We start from the raw sequence: 26766 nt of genomic DNA, 5'->3' as shown, positions 1-26766 counted from the left end.
ACCTAGTTTTTCATCCGAGATGACTCATGTTCGAAGTCATCCGAGCTATCAACTAGAAAAAGCATCCTGACCAAGTTTGATGATGATTGAGGCAAAAATGTGACTGCTGGGAGTGTTAACAATGTTTTTCTATTTTTAGCTCTGTTGACCTAGTTTTTCATCCGAGATGACCCATGTTCGAACTCATCCGAGCTATCACCCTCTAGACAAACATCTTGACCAAGTTTGATGATGATTGAGGCAAAAATGTGACCTCTAGAGTGTTAACAAGGTTTTTTCTATTTTTAGCTCTTGTGACCTAGTTTTTCATCTGAGATGACCCATGTTCGAAACTCATCCGAGCTATCAACTAGATAAGCATCCTGACCAAGTTTGATGATGATTGAGGCAAAAATGCGACAGCTAGAGTGTTAACAACTAAATGTGAACGGATGACGGACAATCATCGATCCTAAAAGCTCACCCTGAGCATGCTCAGGTGAGCTAAAAACTACAACCCATATTTAACTTAATCAAAACACTGTCTATATAGCAGTACAATTAATCTGTTAATTGAGTACATACGTGTCTTAACATCAAGTAAATGTCTAACAAACCCTCCATTGTCTAGTTTTCTTATCAGATCTTTTCCCTTTAATTCTTCAAGCTGTTCCATCACCACACTTTCCTCCGCAAAAATCTATCCTGTAATAAAATTGTTCAAAAATTTACTTGGGATTAGTTAACCCATGACCTGCAGGAATTGAAGGTGATTGGCCTTTTGCCATCAACTTAGAGTCATGTCTGCCTGCATGTCCATATGACTAGGTTTTGTGTTGTTGTAGCTCAATTTTTGTAATTTGATACAGAAATCTCGTAAACTTTGAATGGACTATTTCAATGTCAAAGCATGGCTAATCTATTTCACTAATTCTTCAGGTCAAGGGATATGGACTACTATTCTGTATTATCATTCTGCCAGTACCCCGGTATTAAAATAGTGAGCATTTTCTTAAAATTCTGTTTCTTTCTTCCAGGACTGCAGAGTTTACATAGACACATCTAAGAGGTATCAAATCATTTTTTCAAGTACCTGATAAGATCTTTAACTGACAAAATGTTGGGATAAAACTGATTCTAGTACATGTAGCAACATCTCACGTACAATTTCTTCCCATGGCCTCAAATCTTGCTTTATTGGTATCTGAAAAAATATCATTACACATTAAAACACTAACTGTATACAATTTGTTTAACCTGTCACATCAAGGATGAAACAGTAGAAAATTGAAGACAAGTCTATAACTCTGTCATCTGATTGGCTGACATTCAGCCTAAGAAGGAATTTCAACCAATGGTTGCATTGTATTCGAAGACTGGTTTCCCTTACACAGTTAATTTATAATATTGTGACATGCAAAACAACTTTGAACATAGTTAAATCATCTGTTTTGTTATAGCATCTTTCAATTCACATTGTACAAATATTTTCTATCATTAAAACACAATAACAACACAATAAAGGTCAGATATTACAGCTAAATAAGAACACACATTAATTTACAATTTAACTTATCATGAACACAAACACAATAATTTACAATTTAACTTAATGCGCACACAATACTTTCAATAAATACCAATTTTTTTACATTTTGACATGACAAAGAAGTTCTTTTTTCTGACTGGCAAATCCCTTAACCTTTCCCATACAAATCATGCACCTTTAACTAATATTTACAGTATGTATATCTAAATGTAGCACTATTCACAACTTCCCTATAGAGGACCATAACAGTCTATTGCCTTGCATTATCATTTAAATCAATTTAATTTAATTTAATTCAATTTCATTTAAACAGAAAAGTATATTCATAATGGAGGAAAAACGATACAAAATTTCACAATTACAACATTAAACAAGAGGGCCATGATGGCCCTAAGGTCGTTCACCTGTACATATGCCACCGAAGCGGGGCCAGTGTAAACCCCAGGGCTTTCAATTTACAGAATATTTGGATCACAACAGTAGCCACTAGAGTGTTAACAAGATTTTTCTATTTTTAGCTCCTGTGACCTAGTTTTTCATCCGAGATGACCCATGTTCGATTAAATCCCAGCAATGACCTAGACAAGTTTCCTGACCAAGTTTGATGACACTTGTGTCAAAAATGTGACCGCTAGAGTGTTAACAAGATTTTTCTATTTTTAGCTCCTGTGACCTAGTTTTTCATCTGAGATGACCCATGTTCAAACTCATCCAAGCTATCACCTAGACAAGCATCCTGACTAAGTTTGATGATGATTGAGGCACAAATGTGACCGCTAGAGTGTTAACAAGGTTTTTCTATTTTTAGCTCCGGTGACCTACTTTTTCATCCGATATGACCCATGTTCGAACTCATCCAAGCTATCACCTAAACAAGCATCCTGACTAAGTTTGATGATGATTGAGACAAAAATATGACCGCTAGAGTGTTAACATGGTTTTTCTATTTTTAGCTCTTGTGACCTAGTTCTTCATCCGAGATGACCCATGTTCAAACTCATCCAAAGCTATCACCTAGACAAGCATCCTGACCAAGTTTGATGATGATTGAGGCAAAAATGTGACCGCTGGAGTGTTAACCAGGTTTTTCTATTTTTTAGCTCCAGTGACCTAGTTTTTCATCCCAGATGACCCATATTCAAACTCATCCGAGCTATCACCTAGACAAGCATCTTGACCAAGTTTGATGATGATTCATGCAAAAATGTGACCGCTAGAGTGTTAACAAGGTTTTTCTATTTTTAGCTCTGGTGACCTACTTTTTCATCCGAGATGAGCCATGTTCGTACTCATCCAAGCTATCACCTAGACAAACATCCTGACCAAGTTTGATGATGATTGAGGCAAAATTGTGACCGCTAGAGTGTGAACAAGGTTTTTTCTATTTTTAGCTCTTGTGACCTAGTTTTTCATCCGAGATGACCCATGTTCGAACGCATCCGAGCTATCAACTAGATAGGCATCCTGACCAAGTTTGATGATGATTGAGGCAAAAATGTGACTGCTGGAGTGTTAACAATGTTTTTCTATTTTTAGCTCCGTTGACCTAGCTTTTCATCCGAGATGACCCATGTTCTAACTCATCCGAGCTATCAACTAGATAAGCATCCTGACCAAGTTTGATGATGATTGAGGCAAAAATGCGACAGCTAGAGTGTTAACAACTAAATGTGAACGGATGACGGACAATCATCGATCCTAAAAGCTCACCCTGAGCATGCTCAGGTGAGCTAAAAACTACAAACCCATTTTCACTTAATCAAAACACTGTCTATAAGCAGTACAATTAATCTGTTAATTGAGTACATACGTGTCTGAACATCAAGTAAATGTCTAACAAACCCTCCATTGTCTAGTTTTCTAATCAGATCTTTTCCCCTTAATTCTTCAAGCTGTTCCATCACCACACTTTCCTCCGCAAAATCTATCCTGTAATAAAATTGTTCAAAAAATTTACTTGGGATTAGTTAACCCATGACCTGCAGGAATTGAAATGATTGGCCTTTTGCCATCAACTTAGAGTCATGTCTGCCTGCATGTCCATGCAATATGACTAGGTTTTGTGTTGTTGGTAGCTCAATTTTTGTACATTGTAATTTGATACAGAAATCTCGTAAACTTTGAATGGACTATTTCAATGTCAAAAGCATGGCAAATCTATTTCACTAATTCTTCAGGTCAAGGGATATGGACTACTATTCTGTATTATCATTCTGCCAGTACCCCGGTATTAAAATAGTGAGCATTTTCTTAAAATTCTGTTTCTTTCTTCTAGGACTGCAGAGTTTACATAGACACATCTAAGAGGTATCAAATCATTTTTCAAATACCTGATAAGATCTTTAACTGACAAAATGTTGGGATAAAACTGATTCTAGTACATGTAGCAAACATCTCACGTACAATTTCTTCCCGTGGCCTCAAATCTTGCTTTGTGGTACCTGAAAAAATATCATTACACATTAAACACTAACTGTATACAATTTGTGTTTAACCTGTCACATCAAGGATGAAACAGTAGAAATTGAAGACAAGTCTATAACTCTGTCATCTGATTGGCTGACATTCACGCCTAAGAAGGAATTTCAACCAATGGTTGCATTGTATTCGAAAGACTGGTTTTCCTTACACAGTTAATTTATAATATTGTGACATGCAATATAACTTTGAACATAGTTAAATCATCTGTTTTGTCTTATAGCATCTTTCAATTCACATTGTACAAATATTTTCTATCATTAAAAACAATAACAAACACAATAAAGGTCAGATATTACAGCTAAATGAGAACACACATTAATTTACAATTTAACTTATCATGAACACAAACACAATAATTTACAATTTAAACTTAATGCGAACACAATACTTTCAATAAATAACCAATTTTTTTACATTTTGACATGACAAAGAAGTTCTTTTTTCTGACTGGCAAATCCCTTAGCCTTTCCATACAAATCATGCACCTTTAAACTAATATTTACAGTATGTATCCCAGCAGGCACTCAACGTTTGTTTCAACGTTGAAACAACGTTGAAATATGGTCGTGACGTTGTTCAACCAATATTCAACTATGGGCGACCATACGGATATATTGCCAATGTATATTCAACGTTGATTCAACGTTGTTTATGGTCGAAGTTTAACATTTAGTTTAATCATTAAATAAACTTTTATACCACTAATTTTGTGTTATTATTCCTTTATTGAATAAGTCAGTAAGTGATTTTTATCAGGAAAATGTGCGTTACAATCTTTTTCCGGATATTCAAAATTAGCGCCCTAAACAAATAAAGTTGGAGATAATTTTTCACTTTCTATTAACGCTTTTAATATTAGTAAATATGTTTTGTTGTATGTTTTTTTTTTAATTCTTCATGAATAATATTAATTAATCAATTGATATTAGTCAAAACCCCGTTTATAAAATAACGCTGGTCAGGGAAGTAATTGTTGTGGCCTGATTTTATTTGTTGTCTATGATTATCGTTCGTGCAAATGGTTGGCGCTGTTTCGAAATTTAAAAAACAACACGATTCGGCAATTTATTTGGGATTTCGGAAGGTATTACCGTAATGTTTAACTTAAAGTTTACTGAATTATTTTCTAAATTAATTATTATTATTTAAAAATTTCTTCTTTAATTATTTCATGAAATAAATGAGAGATGAAAACAACATGATTGAGTTTGATTTGACACGTATTCGCGACCTAATTAAATGATTTTGGGTCGGTAGGCCTTGAAACACGAAGTAATTGACTGTCTTTTGCAATTTATGATTTTACAAATCTTGTGTCTTCTTTAATTTATTTTTCATATTTTTTACTATTATCCTAATTAAAAATTTAACTCAATTATAAAATTGAAAAACCTAAATAAAGTAGTTCGGCCCACATAATTTAGCGTACCAAAGACGATTCGTCAATATAACTATGTTTATATTTTAAGTGATAGTATAATACAGTGTTAATTAGTTTGAAAAAAAAAACAAGATTATTATGAAGTTAAATTACAAAGTTAAGTGTTAAAACTTTATAATTTTAATAGTCATAAATTCTATAGTGAATAATAAATCTATTTCTATATAATATTATATATTATTTTATATTTTAGATCCTGGTCCCGGCTGAAATTTAGAGTATTGGCACTATTGCAGCTGTAGCCTGTAATACCATACATTCAACATGAACAGGACTGTCAGTTTGTTAAAAATTGAAATTAATTCTTATTAATTTATATATTTGAATTTCTTTACAATACAAAGTATAAATTTTTCAACTACTGGATATTTATCTTGTCTTAAAATATATTATTTTCAGAATATTCCTGTAACATTATTAACATCAAATTTACATGTTTGTTGATTTCAGGATGCTGCATAAAATGGTCTTAGCTAGAGCCTAGAATGATAATTTCTTGGGAATATGCTGCAAGTAACTGACGGGGAGCAGTTTTTTTACCAATCATAGGTGAGACTTTTAGACTTTTTTTTTTTGAAAGATTTTTTTGTTTTATGTACATTATTTGCTGTCAATATGAAACTTAGCTATGTTTCAAGTTTCTATGCTGTTTTATGGTGTAAATCTTAGAGATAAGCATTTTAAGATAAAAAAAAATCACTAAAGTTGAGTAATTATGTGTATAATTTGAGATTGACCAAGTCACTGTTAACTACAAACTTCTTCTTATTTTTATTTGCAGAAGCAGTAAGAGACAGCCAAAGAAGTACTCAAACACTTGACATACCCAGAAAGATCTAGAAGAAAAGATTGGAACAGATTGTAGCTTAATTGTTAAACTATTAAAGTGAATTTATGCTGCACTTGAACTGTATTTTTGAAATAAAATATCTGAAGTATTTAATATTGTCTTTGATATTTTGTTAAAATATGGTTACTTTGCTTTATATCCAAAAATTAATGTATGGTGGGTTTTCAACGTTGAAATGACATTGAAAACTTCAACGTCTTGTACCAACGTTGAAGCTGCAACGTTGTATCAACGTTGAAATTTCAACGTTGTTTCAACTTTCAAATCCGAATATAAATCCAACCTTATTTCAACGTTGAAATCTGACCATAATTCAACGTTGAAAACAACGTTGATGTGCCTGCTGGGATATCTAAATGTAGCAATATTCACAACTTCCCTATAGAGGACCATAACAGTCTATTGCCTTGCATTATCATTTAATTCAATTTAATTTAATTTAATTCAATTTCATTTAAACAGAAAAGTATATTCATAATGGAGGAAAAACGAAACAAAATTTCACAATTACAACATTAAACAAGAGTGCCATGATGGCCCCAAGGTCGCTCACCTGTATATAGGCCCCCGAAGTGGGGCCAGTGTAAACCCCAGGGCTTTCAATTTACAGAATATTTGGATCACAACAGTAGCCACTAGAGTGTTAACAAGATTTTTCTACTTTTAGCTCCTGTGACATAGTTTTTCATCCGAGATGACCCATGTTCGATTAAATCCCAGCAATGACCTAGAAAAGTTTCCTGACCAAGTTTGATGACAATCGAGTCAAAATTGTGACCACTGGAGTGTTAACAAGGTTTTTCTATTTTTAGCTCCTGTGACCTAGTTTTTCATCCGAGATGACCCATGTTCGAACTCATCCGAGCTATCAACTAGATAAGCATCCTGACCAAGTTTGATGATGATTGAGGCAAAAATGCGACAGCTAGAGTGTTAACAACTAAATGTGAACGGATGACGGACAATCATCGATCCTAAAAGCTCACCCTGAGCATGCTCAGGTGAGCTAAAAACTACAACCCATATTCACTTAATCAAAACACTGTCTATATAGCAGTACAATTAATCTGTTAATTGAGTACATACGTGTCTTAACATCAAGTAAATGTCTAACAAACCCTCCACTGTCTAGTTTTCTAATCAGATCTTTTCCCCTTAATTCTTCAAGCTGTTCCATCACCACACTTTCCTCCGCAAAATCTATCCTGTAATAAAATTGTTCAAAAATTTACTTGGGATTAGTTAACCCATGACCTGCAGGAATTGAAGGTGATTGGCCTTTGCCATCAACTTAGAGTCATGTCTGCCTGCATGTCCATGCAATATGACTAGGTTTTGTGTTGTTGGTAGCTCAATTTTTGTAATTTGATACAGAAATCTCGTAAACTTTGAATGGACTATTTCAATGTCAAAGCATGGCAAATCTATTTCACTAATTCTTCAGGTCAAGGGATATGGACTACTATTCTGTATTATCATTCTGCCAGTACCCCGGTATTAAAATAGTGAGCATTTTCTTAAAATTCTGTTTCTTTCTTCTAGGACTGCAGAGTTTACATAGACACATCTAAGAGGTATCAAATCATTTTTCAAGTACCTGATAAGATCTTTAACTGACAAAATGTTGGGATAAACTGATTCTAGTACATGTAGCAACATCTCACGTACAATTTCTTCCCATGGCCTCAAATCTTGCTTTGTGGTACCTGAAAAAATATCATTACACATTAAAACACTAACTGTATACAATTTGTTTAACCTGTCACATCAAGGATGAAACAGTAGAAATTGAAGACAAGTCTATAACTCTGTCATCTGATTGGCTGACATTCAGCCTAAGAAGGAATTTCAACCAATGGTTGCATTGTATTCGAAGACTGGTTTCCTTACACAGTTAATTTATAATATTGTGACATGCAATATAACTTTGAACATAGTTAAATCATCTGTTTTGTTATAGCATCTTTCAATTCACATTGTACAAATATTTTCTATCATTAAAACACAATAACAACACAATAAAGGTCAGATATTACAGCTAAATGAGAACACACATTAATTTACAATTTAACTTATCATGAACACAAACACAATAATTTACAATTTAACTTAATGCGAACACAATACTTTCAATAAATACCAATTTTTTTACATTTTGACATGACAAAGAAGTTCTTTTTTCTGACTGGCAAATCCCTTAGCCTTTCCCATACAAATCATGCACCTTTAACTAATATTTACAGTATGTATCCCAGCAGGCACTCAACGTTGTTTCAACGTTGAAACAACGTTGAAATATGGTCGTGACGTTGTTCAACCAATATTCAACTATGGGCGACCATACGGATATATTGCCAATGTATATTCAACGTTGATTCAACGTTGTTTATGGTCGAAGTTTAACATTTAGTTTAATCATTATATAAACTTTTATACCACTAATTTTGTGTTATTATTCCTTTATTGAATAAGTCAGTAAGTGATTTTTATCAGGAAAATGTGCGTTACAATCTTTTTCCGGATATTCAAAATTAGCGCCTAAACAAATAAAGTTGGAGATAATTTTTCACTTTCTATTAACGCTTTTAATATTAGTAAATATGTTTTGTTGTATGTTTTTTTTTAATTCTTCGTGAATAATATTAATTAATCAATTGATATTAGTCAAAACCCCGTTTATAAAATAACGCTGGTCAGGGGAAGTAATTGTTGTGGCCTGATTTTATTTGTTGTCTATGATTATCGTTCGTGCAAATGGTGGCGCTGTTTCGAAATTTAAAAAACAACACGATTCGGCAATTTATTTGGATTTCGGAGGTATTACCGTAATGTTTTACTTAAGTTTACTGATTATTTTCTAAATTATTATTATTTATTCTTAAAATTCTTCTTTAATTTATTTTATAAAATAAATGAGAGATGAAAATACATGATTGAGTTGATTTGACACGTTTTCGCGACCTAATTAAATGATTTGGGTTCGGTAGGCCTTGTAAACACGAAGTAAAAAGTAGTTCGGCCCACATAATTTACGTACCAAGACGATTCGTCAATATAACTATGTTTATATTTTAGTGATAGTATAATACAGTGTTAATTAGTTTGAAAAAAAACAACATTATTATGAAGATAAATTACAAAGTTAAGTGTTAAACTTTATAATTTTAATAGTCATAAATTTATAGTGAATAATAAATCTATTTCTATAATATTATATATTATTTTATATTTTAGATCCTGGTCCCGGCTGAAATTTAGAGTATTGGCACTATTGCAGCTGTAGCCTGTATACCATACATTCAACATGAACAGGACTGTCAGGTTTGTTAAATTGAAATTAATTCTTATTAATTTATATATTTGAATTTCTTTACAATACAAAGTATAAATTTTTCAACTACTGGATATTTATCTTGTCTTAAAATATATTATTTTCAGAATATTCCTGTAACATTATTAACATCAAATTTACATGTTTGTTGATTTCAGGATGCTGCATAAAATGGTCTTAGCTAGAGCCTAGAATGATAATTTCTTGGGAATATGCTGCAAGTAACTGACGGGGAGCAGTTTTTTTACCAATCATAGGTGAGACTTTTAGACTTTTTTTTTTGAAAGATTTTTTTTGTTTTATGTACATTATTTGCTGTCAATATGAAACTTAGCTATGTTTCAATTTCTATGCTGTTTTATGGTGTAAATCTTAGAGATAAGCATTTTAAGATAAAAACAAATCACTAAGTTGAGTAATTATGTGTATAATTTGAGATTGACCAAGTCACTGTTAACTACAAACTTCTTATTTTTATTTGCAGAAGCAGTAAGAGACAGCCAAAGAAGTACTCAAACACTTGACATACCCAGAAAGATCTAGAAGAAAAGATTGGAACAGATTGTAGCTTAATTGTTAAACTATTAAAGTGAATTTATGCTGCACTTGAACTGTATTTTTGAAATAAAATATCTGAAGTATTTAATATTGTCTTGATATTTTGTTAAAATATGGTTACTTTGCTTTATATCCAAAAATTAATGTATGGTGGGTTTTCAACGTTGAAATGACATTGAAACTTCAACGTTGTACCAACGTTGAAGCTGCAACGTTGTATCAACGTTGAAATTTCAACGTTGTTTCAACTTTCAAATCCGAATATAAATCCAACCTTATTTCAACGTTGAAATCTGACCATAATTCAACGTTGAAACAACGTTGATGTGCCTGCTGGGATATCTAAATGTAGCAATATTCACAACTTCCCTATAGAGGACCATAACAGTCTATTGCCTTGCATTATCATTTAATTCAATTTAATTTAATTTAATTCAATTTCATTTAAACAGAAAAGTATATTCATAATGGAGGAAAAACGATACAAAATTTCACAATTACAACATTAAACAAGAGGGCCATGATGGCCCTAAGGTCGCTCACCTGTATATAGGCCCCCGAAGCGGGGCCAGTGTAAACCCCAGGGCTTTCAATTTACAGAATATTTGGATCACAACAGTAGCCACTAGAGTGTTAACAAGATTTTTCTATTTTTAGCTACTGTGACCTAGTTTTTCATCCGAGATGACCCATGTTCGATTAAATCCCAGCAATGACCTAGACAAGTTTCCTGACCAAGTTTGATGACAATCGAGTCAAAATTGTGACCACTAGAGTGTTAACAAGGTTTTTCTATTTTTAGCTCCTGTGACCTAGTTTTTAATCCGAGATGACCCATGTTCGAACTCATCCGAGCAAGTACCTAGACAAGCATCCTGATCAAGTTTGATGACACTTGTGTCAAAAATGTGACCGCTAGAGTGTTAACAAGATTTTTCTATTTTTAGCTCCTGTGACCTAGTTTTTCATCTGAGATGACCCATGTTCGAACTCATCCAAGCTATCACCTAGACAAGCATCCTGACCAAGTTTGATGATGATTGAGGCACAAATGTGACCGCTAGAGTGTTAACAAGGTTTTTCTATTTTTAGCTCCGGTGACCTACTTTTTCATCCGATATGACCCATGTTCGAACTCATCCAAGCTATCACCTAGACAAGCATCCTGACTAAGTTTGATGATGATTGAGACAAAAATGTGACCGCTAGAGTGTTAACATGGTTTTTCTATTTTTAGCTCTTGTGACCTAGTTCTTCATCCGAGATGACCCATGTTCAAACTCATCCAAGCTATCACCTAGACAAGCATCCTGACCAAGTTTGATGATGATTGAGGCAAAAATGTGACCGCTGGAGTGTTAACAAGGTTTTTCTATTTTTAGCTCCGGTGACCTAGTTTTTCATCCCAGATGACCCATATTCGAACTCATCCGAGCTATCACCTAGACAAGCATCTTGACCAAGTTTGATGATGATTCATGCAAAAATGTGACCGCTAGAGTGTTAACAAGGTTTTTCTATTTTTAGCTCCGGTGACCTACTTTTTCATCCGAGATGAGCCATGTTCGTACTCATCCAAGCTATCACCTAGACAAACATCCTGACCAAGTTTGATGATGATTGAGGCAAAATTGTGACCGCTAGAGTGTTAACAAGGTTTTTCTATTTTTAGCTCCTGTGACCTAGTTTTTCATCCGAGATGACCCATGTTCGAACTCATCCGAGCTATCAACTAGATAAGCATCCTGACCAAGTTTGATGATGATTGAGGCAAAAATGCGACAGCTAGAGTGTTAACAACTAAATGTGAACGGATGACGGACAATCATCGATCCTAAAAGCTCACCCTGAGCATGCTCAGGTGAGCTAAAAACTACAACCCATATTTACTTAATCAAAACACTGTCTATATAGCAGTACAATTAATCTGTTAATTGAGTACATACCTGTCTTAACATCAAGACGATATCTAACAAACCCTCCACAGTCTAGTTGTCTAATCAGATCTTTTCTCCTTAATTCTTCAAGCTGTTCCATCACCACTCTTTCCTCCGCAAAATCTATCCTGTAATAAAATTGTTCAAAAATTTACTTGGGATTAGTTAACCCATGACCTGCAGGAATTGAAGGTGATTGGCCTTTGCCATCAACTTAGAGTCATGTCTGCCTGCATGTCCATGCAATATGACTAGGTTTTGTGTTGTTGGTAGCTCAATTTTTGTAATTTGATACAGAAATCTCGTAAACTTTGAATGGACTATTTCAATGTCAAAGCATGGCAAATCTATTTCACTAATTCTTCAGGTCAAGGGATATGGACTACTATTCTGTATTATCATTCTGCCAGTATTAAAATAGTGAGCATTTTCTTAAAATTCTGTTTCTTTCTTCTAGGATTGCAGTTTACATAGACATATCTAAGAGGTATCAAATCATTTTTCAAGTACCTGATAAGATCTTCAACTGACAAAATGTTGGGATAAGCCGATTCTAGTACATGTAGCAACTTCTCACGTACAATTTCTTCCCATGGCCTCAAGTCTTGCTTTGTGATACCTGAAAAAATATCATTACACATTAAAACACTATCCAACAATATACAAATTGTAGAACCTGTCACATCAAGGAAGAAACACTAGAAATTGTAGACAAGTCTACAACTCTGTCATCTGATTGGCTGACATCCAGCCTAAGAATAATTTCAACAAATGGTTGCATTGTATTCAAAGACTGGTTTCCTTACACAGTTAATTTATAATATTGTGACATGCAATATAACTTTGAACATAGTTAAATCATTATCATTTAATTCAATTTAATTTAATTTTATTCAATTTCATTTAAACAGAAAAGTATATTCATAATGGAGGAAAAACGATACAAAATTTTACAATTACAACATTAAACAAGAGGGCCATCATGGGCCATGATGGCCCTAAGGTCGCTCACCTGTATATAGGCCCACGAAGCAGGGTATTTGGATCAACCACCCTGAAAATTACAATGTTTTCACTTTATTGGTGTATTAGTGAGTAAAGCTCACTATGTGTTTTATCACAGACACCCGTATTTCCACAGGTAAACATCTGCTAATGTAACTTTGTTAAATATTGACTAGGCCTATGAAAACAAGACATGGGGATATCATAGTTTATTTGACATTAGGTATGCACATGTCTTTTGTAAAAATCAGTTTCTGCCTTATTCAAACCCTAATAATTATGTTTATCTCGACATTTCGTTATCTCAATATTTTTTGGACGGTCCGGATGACTTCCAGATAACGAGTGTCGACTGTATCTAAGTTCTAGGCTTTGCACACTCATAGGAGAAGACTTTTAATTTTTTACTATACTTATACATATAAGGAAAATCAATGACCCCCAAGAGTGAGGCCAATTTTGACCCCAGGGCTATAATTTGAACAATTTTTGTAGAGTTTCATCAGATGATGTTTAACACAAAATATCTAAGCTCTAGGCCATGCACTTTAAAGGAGTAGATTTTTTAAAGTTTTTACTACATGTATAAATTGACAAGAGGGCCAAGATTGCCCTAGATCGCTCACCTGACCAATGAAACTCATCAGAGTACTGCAATGTTAAACTATCTTAGAATAAAACGTATCCGAAAATACCTCACTAAAGAAGCAGCTGAAATACTAGTAATAGCACTCGTAATGTCACACTTGGATTATTGCAATGTCATTCTTTATGGTGTATCCGATTTTGAATTGAAAAAAATGCAACGTATTCAAAACATGTGCGCTAAGTTAGTTCTGCAACGAAAGAAATTTGACAGTTCAAGGCAAGCATTGTTCGACCTTCATTGGCTGCCCATCAAATCTAGAATCGAATATAAAATTCTGACTTTTGATAACAATTGTTCAATCGGTCATGCTCCAAAATACCTTTCTGAACTCCTAACCAAACAAGTACCAAATACCCGACTACGTTCAGCTAAAACCTCTGAGAACTGCTACGTTATTCCATTCAATAAAAGAAAAACATTTAGTGACAGAAGTTTCGGAACTATTGGTCCAAAATTGTGGAATCCGCTGTCATTAGAGTTGAAACAATCTAAAAATATTGATGTATTTAAGAGAAATCTTAAAACACATTTTTTCAGAAAGTTTGAATCACTATTTTAAAATCTGAAATGAGATAAACATGAGTAACGTATAACTGATGACTGACAGTGTGATGAATGTGCAATGTAAATGAATATTTTATTCTTTTTAATCTATTTGTAATCAAGTTACATGTATGTAAATAATCTTATCTCATGCTACATGTATATCAGTTTTATCATTTTATGGTCTCTAAATTTTTTTAAAAATATGTTAATTGGAATTGTATGTAAAAGCTTTTATTTCATTTGATGTTGATCCACATATTCTTATGCATTCACAATTTTATTCTTATTATATTATATGTACTGTACAACGCCGTTGAATATTGTTAAATAGAAACAGGTGTTTAATTAAATAAAAAGTTTCAAGTTTCAGAGTTATTACTTAGGCAAGCATCCTGACCAAATTTGATGACAATTGAGTCAAAATTGTGACCACTTAAGTGTTAACAAGGTTTTTCCATATTTGGGCAGTTTGACCCCAGGTGACCCATATTCGAACTTGACCTAGAAATCATCAAAACAAGAACTGGTCGAACCGGGTGATGCTCCCCAAGTAAGTTTTGGACACAGAAAAGTATACCTCTTGAAGTGTCAGAGTTATGTCCCTGACAAAGTTCAAAGTGTACAAATGGCAATTACTCCAAAATTAAGCAAAGCAGTTAAGTTTCTTTTGTGCTGCACTTCTATTTAATGAGATCAATCTAACTACAAACCTCTTATGGTTTCAGAGCTATGTATTGGACAAAGTTCAAAGTGAAAAAAAATTACCAAAGGGGCAATTACTTCAAAACAAGAGGGCCATGATGGCCCAAAGTCGCTCACCTGTATATAGGCCCCCGGAGCGGGGCCAGTTTAAACCCCAGGGCTTTTATTTGAACAAACTTGGTTGACACCCATTAGAAGATGTTTCATGCTAAACATCTAAGGTCTAGCTTATTGGGTTTTTTAAAAGAAGATTTTTCATGTATGTGTATATATATATATAGATAAAAATTATAATGTTTAAGAAATAACAAACTCTATGTAAAATCGGTAGCGCTTTCAATGCTTTCTTGGCATATCTTCAGCCGAAACTTTAATAAACAATAAACATATAAACAAATGACGTAACGTCATGAAGAAAAGCGGGAACGTTAAATGATAACGTATTTCCCGGCAAACACAATATGGTTATTTATACTGAAAAATTATAATATTACGGACATTGAGCATAATCCGTACAATCTGGCAGTGAATTAATGACATTTATTAAAGGGAGGTAATAAAATTCACAAGTTAATAATTTTATGGCCACAAATTGTATGGTAATTAACAATTTTTACTCAATAAAGATTGGTAAATAAACGAACAATTGGACTGAATAAAATCACAAGCGTTTCTTTCATAATTAAAAATGAAGAGATTGTAATAAATATGAAGTACTTGTATATATATACCCTGTTAAACGATTATCACCAATGAGCATTTAGCTGTGGTTTTAATAACTTGATTAAAAGTTTTTCTTTTTCTTCTCTAAAATTGTCACTTTCGATTAACATCTTATATAGAGGGAAAATGCTAAATTTACCTCCTGAACAATTATGTAAATGTTTATTTACTTTTAACATTCTGAGTTCTTCAGTGTTTGTTTGTTGCCTATGTAAAGTCATACGTTTACATAATTCATTTTTTGTTTGGCCAATATAAAACTGTTTACAGTTGTCACAAATTATTGAATATATCACATTTTTTGAAACACAGTTCATACTTTGTTTTATCTTAAATGTCTTACTGTTACAAAATTGTATTTCATTTCCTTCTATTAGAGAAGGACATGTCTTACACCTACTCCTGTTGCATTTAGAAATTGTTGTTACAGTATTATTTGTCATGTCGAACTTTGAAGAGGTTAAGATGTTTTGAAGATTTTTTGCTTGTCTTTTACTGTTTATAATGCGCTTCTTTTCTAAAACACTGTTCATCCTTTCACTTTTTCGTAACACATTCTCACAAGATCGAATTGCTTGGGAAATATTGGTATTTTTGGGATTAAATGTTGTTACACATGGGATAACGTTGTACTTGTTGTTGTTGTACTTGCCGGGAAATACGTTATCATTTAACGTTCCCGCTTTTCTTCATGACGTTACGTCATTTGTTTATATGTTTATTGTTTATTAAAGTTTCGGCTGAAGATATGCGAAGAAAGCATTGAAAGCGCTACCGATTTTACATAGAGTTTGTTATTTCTTAAACATTATAATTTTATCTATTTCAACACTGCACAAGGACCATTTATCACATTTTAATATATATATATATATATATATATATATATATATATATATATATATATATATATGTATATGTATGTATGTATGTATGTATGTATATATATATATATATATATATATATATATATATATATATATATATACATACATATATATATATAATATATACATAATATGTATACATATATATATCTATATACATATATATGTGTATGTATCTATATTGTTATATATATATATATATGTATGTATCTATATTGTATATATATATATATATATATCATATATATATATATATATAATATGTATATATATATATATATATGTATGTATATATATAATATGTATATATCTAAAAAAAAAAAAGTCGAGCTAATGAATGACCCCTGGGGCGGGGCCAATTTTGACCCCAGGGCTCTTATTTGAATGAACATGGTAGACATCCATTAGAACATGTTTCATGCTAAAATATCTTTAGCTCTAGCTCTTTGCATTCTTTAAAAAGAAATTTTTTTAAGTTTTTACTATATGCATATAGGGAAAATCAATGACCCCCTGGGGCGGGGCCAATTTTGACCCCAGGGCTTTTATTTGAACAAACTTGGTAGACACCCATTAGAAGATGTTTCATGCTAAATATCTTAGCTCTAGCTCTTTGGGTTCTTTAAAAGAAGATTTTTTTTAGGTTTTACTATATACATATAGGGAAAATCAATGACCCCCAGGGCGGGGCCGATTTTAATTCTAGGAACAAAATTTGAACAACTTTGGTTTTTGGACCTATAGATGATACCATAGACCAAAATATCAAAGCTCTAGGCCATTTACTTTCAGACCAGAAGATTTTTCAAGTTTTCACTATATGTATATAATGAAAATCAATGACACCTGAGGGCGGGGCCAATTTTGACCCGAGGGCCATTATTTGAACAATCTTGGTAGAGGTCTACCATACAATGTTTCATGCCAAATATCTTACCTGTAGCCTTTGCCAATTCAGAGTAGAAGATTTTTTTATGTTTTACTATATACATATTAGAAAAACCTATGACCCCCCGGGGCGGGGCCAATTTTGACACTAGGGACAAAATTTGTACAATTTTGGTATTGGACCTTCAGATGATACCATAGACCAAATATCAAATTTCTAGGACATTTACTTTCAGACCAGAAGATTTTTCAAGTTTTCACTATATGTATGTAATGAAAATCAATGACCCCCCGGGGCGGGGCCAATTTTGACCCTAGGGCCATTATTTGAACAATCTTGATAGAGGTCTACTACACAATGTTTCATGCCAAATATCTAATCTGTAGCCTTTGCCAAATCAGAGAAGAAGATTTTTTTAGATTTTACTATATACATATAAGGAAAAACCTATGACCCCCCCCCCCGGGGCGGGGCCAATTTTGACACTAGAGACAAAATTTGAACAACTTTGGTAGAGGACCCATAGATGATACCATATACCAAAAATCAAAGCTCTAGGCCATTTACTTTCAGACCAGAAGATTTTTCAAGTTTTCACTATATGTATGTAATGAAAATCAATGACTCCCCAGGGCGGGCCAATTTTGACCCGAGGGCCATTATTTGAACAATCTTGATAGAGGTCTACTACACAATGTTTCATGCCAAATATCAAATCTGTAGCCTTTGCCAAATCAGAGAAGAAGATTTTTTTAGATTTACCTATAGACATATAAGGAAAAACCTATGACCCCCCCCCCCCCCGGGCGGGGCCAATTTTGACACTAGGGACAAAATTTGAACAACTTTGGTAGAGGACCAATAGATGATACCATATACCAAAAATCAAAGCTCTGGCCCATGTACTTTCAGACAAGAAGATTTTTTAATTTTGTGTTTTTTGAAATCCTTTTCTGGCCCTGTGACCTACATATGCAACAGACCGGAACCATTTGAACAACTTTGAAAGGGGACCACCCAAGGATCATTTCTGTAAAGTTTGGTTGATGTGCAGTCATTGGTTTCAGAGGAGATGTTGTTTATGTTAAAAGTAGACGACGCACGACGCACGACGACGGACACAGGGCGATCACAATAGCTCACCCTGAGCATTGCTCAGGTGAGCTAATTAAGCGAGGTGGAGTTATGACTCTTTTGCACTGCACTTCTATTCAATGAGATGTATCTACCTATAAAGTATAATGTTGATATCTGTTATAGTTTAAGAGTTATGTCCCAGACAAAGTTCAAAGTGTAAAAATGAACAAAAGGCAATAACTCCAAAATTAGGCAAGGCAGAGTAATGGTTCTTTAGCACTGCACTTTCACCCAATAAGATCTATCTACCTACAAAGTTTCATTCTAGTTTAAGAGTTATGTCCCAGACAAAGTTCAAAGTGTAAATATGAACAATTAAGCAAGACAGAGTTATGGTTCTTTAGCAGTGCACTTCCATCCAATGAGATCCATCTACCTACAAAGATTCACATTGATATCTCTTATAGTTTAAGAATTATTTCACAGACAAAGTTCAAAGTGTTAAAATGAACAAAGGGCAATAACTCCAAAATTAGGGAAGACAGTGTTATGGTTCTTTAGCACTGCACTTCTACAAAATGAGATCTATCTACCTACAAAGTTTCATGTTGATATCTCTTATGGTTTAGAGTTATGTCCCGGGCAAAGTTCAGAGTGTTAAAATGAACAAAGGGCAATAACTCCAAAATTAGGGAAGACAGTGCTATGGTTCTTTAGCACTGCACTTCTACAAAATTAGATCTATCTACCTACAAAGTTTCATGTTGACATCTATTATGGTTTAGAGTTATGTCCCGGGCAAAGTTCAGAGTGTAAATATAAACAAAGGGCGATAATTCCAAAACAAGAGGGCCATGATGGCCCTATATCGCTCACCTTAAGGAATAGATCTTTAAAGTATTTTTCTTTTTAAAGACAAGCACCAGGTTTATAAAATTCTTTTATGTCATTTAAAGGCTAGTGTCAAATGTAAAGTATTTTTGGCCAACAGCAACAGGAATGCAAACAAGTGTATAGAAATACCTTTTTTTTCTTTTCTTTAAAAGCAGGGCTTGACACTAACGATGGTCCATTATAGGCCCTTGTATATCAGACCCCCGGGGCGGGGTCAATTAAACCTTGGGACTTTTATTTGAACAAATTTGGTAGACACTCACTAGAAGATGCTTCATGCTCAATATCAAAGCTCTAAATCTTTGGATTTTTAAAAGAAGTTTTTTTAAGTTTTTACTATAGACATATAAGGAAAAGCAATGACCCCTGGGGCGGGGCCAATTTTGACCCCAGGGCTTTTATTTTAACAAACTTAGTAGACACTGATCAGACAATGTTTCATGCCAAATATTTAAGCTATAGATCTTTCGGTTTTTTAAAAAAAGATTTTTAATTTTTTTACTATAGACATATAAGGAAAAGCAATGACCCCAGGGGCGGGGCCAATTTTGACCCCAGGGCTTTTATTTTAACAAACTTGGTAGACGCTGATCAGACAATGTTTCATGCCAAATATTTAAGCTCTAGCTCTTTCGGTTTTTTAAAAGAAGATTTTTTAAGTTTTTACTATATACATATAAGGAAAATCAATGACCCCCCAGGGCATGGCCAATTTTGACCCAAGGGCTTTTATTTGAACAAACTTGGTAGACACTCATCAGACAATGTTTCATGCCAAATATTTAAGCTCTAGCTCTTTCGGTTTTTTAAAAAAAGATTTTTCAAGTTTTTACTATATACATATAAGGAAAAGCAATGGCCAATTTTGACCCCAGAGCTTTTATTTGAACAAACTTGATAGACACTCACTAGAAAAAGTTTTATGCCAAATATCAAAGCTCTAGGTCTTTCATTTTTTTAAAAGAAGATATTTTAAGTTTTTTCTTTCGGTTGCCATTGCAACCAGAGTTCTTCATGGAATTAAATTCTTTGATCAATTTTTAAAGGTGACCATCAATGGACCATTCCTGTGAAGTTTGGATGAAATTGGCTTAGCGGTTTATGAGGAGATGTCGTTTAAAGTAAAAGTTTACAGACGGACGGACGACAGACGGACGCCGGATGAAAAGTGATCACAAAAGCTCACCATGTCACTTTGACAGCTTATGATCGTAAACATTAAGGGCACGACATGGGCACTGAGGTAAAATTGCGTCATTCTTTTATCTCCCTGAAATCCCTTAATCAATCAATAATTATCAGCATTAATTAAAACTAGAAATGTGTCCATAGGACACAGGTTCCTCCCACACTCCACCGATTTGTCAATCTTATGTCTCTAGGTCAAATTTTTTTTTTTGGCTACATGTGCCCAAGTTGAAAACTAAAAATCTTCTATTAAGTAAAGGGCAAATACTTAAATACTGAATAAATCCAAAAGAAAACCCCAAGGTGCCTAAGTACACATGGTGACCAACATTCTTGTAAACTTTCAGGCCTACAGGTCATAAACTTTTTTGAGCTACGTGCAACACAAGTTAAATATTGTAAATTTTTACTAAGTCAAGGGCAATAACTCTAAAAATACTAAACACAAGTGTGTGGAGTTTCAATCCATTCCCTTCAGTTGTTATGGAGATACCAGCTTACATGCAAAAACTTAACCACAGGGACGCCGACGCCAACAAATGGGTGACTGCATTAGCTCGATTATTCTGCGAATAGTCCAGCTAAAAATCTATCATGTTAAGCTTTGACCTTTAAGTGTGACCTTGACCTTGAAGGTAGGGATGCAGGTGTTGTGCATGACATAACGTCTTATTATTGAGACTATTTGTATTTTCAAAATCCCTTGAACTATGAAGAAGTTATAGATTGGACCACAAAATATACCTTATAACAAAAGACTATGTAATTCTTTGACCTCTAAGTGTGACCTTGACCTTGGAGGTTGGGCACAGATGTTACGCATGACATATCATCAAATTATTGTGACCATTTGTGCCAAGTATTTTCAAAATCTCTTAATCTATGAAGAAGTAATGGACGGGACACAAAATATACCAAATAACAGACTCTGTTAACCTTTGACCTCTAAGTGTGACCTTGACCTTGGAGGTAGGGATGCAGGTGTTGCGCATGACACATCCTCTTATTATTGTGACTATTTGTGCGAAGTATTTTTCAAAATCCTTTGATCTTATGAAAAAGTTATGGACCGGACACAAAATATACCAAGTAACAGACTATGTAAGTATTTGACCTCCAAGTGTGACCTTGACCTTGGAGGTAGGTGACCAGTTTTTGCGCATGACACATCATCTGATTATTGTGAACAATTATGGAAAGTATTTACAAAATTCCTTCACAGATAAGAAGGTTATGATGGACCGGACACGACATATACCCTCAAAAAGACAATGTTGACCTTGAATGAGCAAGTGCAACCTTGACCCTGGAGGTAGGGGTCTGGTTGTTGTGCATGACACATCCTCTTATTATAATAAACATTTGTGCCAAGTTATTTCAAATTCCTTTTAATAAATGACAAAAGTTATGGACCGGACACGAAATATACCTGTAACAGACTATGTTAATATTTGACCTCCAAGTGTGACCTTGACCTTGAAGGTAGGTGACTGGTTTTTTGCGCATGACACATCGTCTGATTATTGTGAACAAAATTATGGCAAGTATTTACAAAATCCCTTCATTGATAAGAAAAATTATGGACCGGCATATACCCTCAAATAGGCAAAGTTGACCTTGAAATGAGCAAGTGTGACCTTGACCCTGGAGGTAGGGGTCTGGTTGTTTGTGCATGACACATCGTCTATTAATAATAAACATTCGTGCCAAGTTATTTCAAATTCCTTGCATAAATGACAAAGTTATGGACCAGACACGAAAGTGTGACAGACGGACGGACGTTCTCACAGGACAGTAATTATGTGGCTACTCTATTGTTCTCTCTATTGTTCTTTTTAGCCACACAAAAGAAAATAGCCACATAAAAGCATTACGGAATGAATGACATCAAAGAGAAAGAACAGTTACCTATTGTCCCTCTAGCCACATAATTTCTCTCATGTGAGTGCGGACGGACGGACGTTCGGACGGAGCCTATTTCTATATCCCCCTTTTTGCTTCGAAAAGGCTGGGGACAATTAAAATTTAATATTTGACCTTGATGGTCAATGTCATTCAAAGATCAAGGTATTAAAGATTAAAAGTTTTAAAATCCTACGCTATTGTAAGAAAATAGTTATGGATGAAATGGCATTAATTTCCATGAATAAATATCCAGTTGAGGTAAACCATTTTACAATATGAATGGAATATGGAAGATATGCAAGGAAAAAAAAATTATTGGACAAATGTTTTGCAGTTAGAAAAGCCGTTACCGGCCCAATGGGGGCAGTGTTTACCCACAGGGGATTGGTTTCAATCTTGATTTCTCGTTTACAAGTTTCAATTACAATGATAATTTCCAAACTTTAAGTTTTAATCGTCTTGGAAAAACCATGAAGGGACAGACAAACACCACAGGGACAGTCAAAACAAGGTTTACTCCTATTATAACCCCAACTTGTAGGAAGCTCCAATATATTTACCTTTTCTTGATCAACTACAATTGTGTAATATAGTAGCCTTAAAGAAAGAAAACCATATAGGGGACAAAATGGGTTTGATGTTTGCAAAATAATCATTCATTTTCTACATGGACCAGATACTTCATTGAAAATGATAAATTACTATTTGGTGGTGTTTTGAATTTAAACTTCAGCTCTTAAACCCTTGACCTTCCACTGGGCTGTGTGATTGGAACCTTTCCTTTATACAGTCGGGCGGGAACATCAAAACAGAACTCATCTCGGTGAAAAGAACCAAACCAACGGTCTCTACCAGAAAGTCACATAACGGGAAAAAAAGACCAAACCAGATTATCGCTATACAGTTAAAACAAAATATGAATTTTCCATAAGCACCATGCGCCACACCAACCAACGAGACACAAAACATACCACAGGATAGATGTCCACTCGAGTTGAAGAACAACAACACACACTCTATCAGAAAGATTTCAGTAACATTACAAAAATACACCCGACTAACCGATAAGAATCATTTCATTGAGTGTACTGCACTGTGTCAGAACGATTTATGAGCCTTTTACGGAATTAAATAGTCATCAAATTTGTGTCATGGATTAACTTGTATATTGTAGTCTAAACAACATAATTTGTTCGATCCATTAGAAATTCTCTAATAGTCTTCCCCCCACGTTCGATATGTATGAGGTCATCCTGAGAGGTCAAAAACTAGGTCACCACATGTGCCTTACCTTAACTAATATGGATAATCCTTGTTACACTTAGTGGTCACATTTTTGACACAACCTGTCATGAAAAACTATTGCTGTCTAAGAAAAGCTCTTACTCACTAGCGATAAAATTTAGTCCGTGAGTCGATGATTAATTTGCACTTCGGGTCAGTGTCATGTGAAAAGTGAATTCTAGGAGCATCCTTGAGACCCTACCCCTTAGTTTAAATCGCTAATCTATAGATCAAAACATCTTAGATCAGGATGACATGTATTAAAAGAAGATATATTTGTGCCCTATTGAAATATTGTAGAGTTGGCACATTGATTTTATTTCCTCCGAATTGAAAAATACTTTTAGGTACGACGAGGAGACCATATAATTCAAAAAACCTTGTGGATCACCCCACAACCATTCTAAGTGGTAACACATTTAATATAACCCCAATTATTAAGTGAGATACCTATATCAAGAATATGAACTGTGCGATAAATATAAAGTCAATGTATGGTTTGCGCCCATACAACCAATCGAACATAGTGTTGGGCCTACACTTTGCTCATTCCAAGAGAGGCATGAGATGAAAACTAGAGTACACAGGAGGCTAAAAATTAAAGAACAACCGAACGCTAAAGCGTCGTAGAATCATCTTATGGTGTCACATTTTTTTTGTATCTTCAGACGGGTCAATTCAAATCAAAACGTTTTCAGAATGCTCATATAGCGTGTCATACGAATACAATCTGGGTGTGCGATAAGTAATAGGAACCATAATGGATTTTGCTATATTCCGCTTATCAGGCGATCTGGTGCAGAAGAAAACTAGTTGATCACAAGGAGACTACAGGAGAACTAGAACAACACTATAGTGAAAGGTTGCAACAATATATGGCTAGTCATCTATTTGACTCATATTTTCTCTATCTGAATTCACAAGTGGGTCAGAGGAAAAATGCTCTGTGTATATATCAACAATGGTTAATATGCCTTCTGAATGTCAAGAGCTACGATATTGGCTCACACTGGACCGTCACTCTCACTGCTATACAAAAATATGAGGGAGTAATCCTGGTTAATACTAGACTCAGTCGTAGAATCACAATTTTTGACACACCATGTGCAGCAAACCTTGGTCAAGAAGAGCCGCTTCTTAGTAATTGTTCGGATGAGTTGACGGGTCCAAAGGTGGATACAGCTCGATCTAGCGGCCATCTTGGCTTCTTGTTTACTTTTTTTGATTCGAGTCTCCAGTGGCTATATTAACTCTCTTGAAAAATTTACATAACCGATATTGTCAAACCAGACTAATAAAGTGTAGTCAACTCATAACATTTATAGAAATGGGACACCTTTCAAAGCATTCACCTCATTAAAAGTGGGGTATGATAGCAAGAGGGATCGTTATCTGTCATTATGCTTACAAATATCTGCGGAAGGGGCCTGTAAAAAGTCGCCCTGTGGCACTTTGTCGATCTAACTTTGAAGGCATTATCTGAGCATCACATTATTCTGATTTCATGTCATGAACCAGTTTTGATTTAGGAGAAAAGTCACATGGTTTTATATCACTAAATATATATAAATCATTGTCAGTGATGAGGACTAATAGCAACTAGAAAAACAACATACTAAATGTGATTAATACCCCCGGGGATGATTGAAAATTAAAAAGAAAGGTTCTCGGAAAATTAACGTGATATCTGCTCTCACGGAAATGAAGATGAAATGGGATGAGTTCTAACTCTAGTGAAACATGGAATATATCGGGTTGTAAAATAGAGACAGGATAGTGCAATAAGAAAGATTATAGATATGTGGGCAATTTACACAGATATTTTAGCCGGTATTTATTTCGCTCTATCGGTTATCTCGATTATCATTTCCCTTTCACATGTTAGTCCATTGTGAACCAATTGATTGAATGTTTTATTATATAATATACTCTGCGTAATAAGTCCGAAAGAAAGTTAATTTGTCTATCTAGTTGAGTCTCACTGATTCTACTTCCTTTTCATTGCGCTTTGTCCAACTGTATCTTAGAACTCGCATTATGATACTCGATCACAAATTTAGATATTAGTGGCCCTAGGCGAAGCGAAAATCATTGGAACAAAAAGAGGAACTTACACATCTGAGCAATAATCTTACATTGAAGTATTGAGTTTTTTTGCTTGTATTGTTCATACTATGTGCACTGACACGTTCAATTAAAAAGCTGTCAAAGACTCTGTATAGTAAATTTTCATATGTAAAATTAAGACCGTAAATTATTATATGTTATGGCGAATAATGCGAATATTTGGGACCAGAAGCAACCGGGACCCTGATGAGTCACCTGCTACAGGAACATAGAACACCACCACAGAAAAAAGAACCCTTAAGCAACTTTTAAAATTTAGAAAGGTGTTTAGAGCATAGTGAAGAAAATATGGAGACCAAATACAAAATGAGATAAGCAATACAGTTAAGGCTCTACGCGAAGATCACAATAGGATAAAAACCATAACCCCCAATAGAGTTCTATATCGATAATCAAAGTCCGCCCACCCTAATATTATACACTCCACCAATCGACCACTCCAAATTATCCAAGACATTTTGGCCCCGGACGTTTTCAACCCATCAACCATCTGTACCTCCCTAGTGGGCATTCTGAGCCTCGCTCAATTAATTCCGCGACAAAACATTATCTCCATTCTTTAAAATATTCCCAGTAATTAAATTCAGTATAATCTCATCCACAGAAATGGTTAATTGCATAATGGACCCGACTCACCCAGGATATTCTATTTCATATTAACAATGATTCAGTGAAGAGAGTAACTATTTGTATACAAGTCATGGCCAACTGCCAGTGCGGACAAAATCGAATGTCATTGTTTCTCGCGCCTTCTCTTAATCTAG

At 34.3% G+C, this 26766-nt stretch overlaps 1 protein-coding gene and 1 long non-coding RNA gene across 2 annotated transcripts; one reads left to right on the top strand and one right to left on the bottom strand.

The window, feature by feature from the left end:
• Positions 1 to 3334: 3334 nt before the first annotated feature.
• Positions 3335 to 13389, bottom strand: LOC132737529 (uncharacterized). The gene is made up of 7 exons (XM_060724827.1): positions 13139 to 13389; positions 12637 to 12745; positions 12136 to 12254; positions 7898 to 8006; positions 7387 to 7505; positions 3859 to 3969; positions 3335 to 3457 (listed from the first exon to the last, which is right to left on the bottom strand). Exons 3-7 carry the CDS (start codon positions 12224 to 12226, stop codon positions 3453 to 3455), a joined length of 435 nt encoding a protein of 144 aa, XP_060580810.1. The 5' UTR covers positions 12227 to 12254; positions 12637 to 12745; positions 13139 to 13389; the 3' UTR covers positions 3335 to 3452.
• LOC132737530 (uncharacterized) lies at positions 9055 to 10272 on the top strand. The gene is made up of 4 exons (XR_009626741.1): positions 9055 to 9117; positions 9535 to 9621; positions 9790 to 9888; positions 10116 to 10272. It is a non-coding gene; the product is annotated as an uncharacterized LOC132737530 (long non-coding RNA).
• Positions 13390 to 26766: the final 13377 nt, after the last annotated feature.

Source organism: Ruditapes philippinarum, unplaced genomic scaffold, assembly GCF_026571515.1.
Source record: "Ruditapes philippinarum isolate M1 unplaced genomic scaffold, ASM2657151v2 ctg12520_1_1_1_1, whole genome shotgun sequence".
Lineage (NCBI taxonomy): Eukaryota > Metazoa > Mollusca > Bivalvia > Venerida > Veneridae > Ruditapes > Ruditapes philippinarum.
This window is presented reverse-complemented; position numbering and strand designations above follow the sequence as displayed.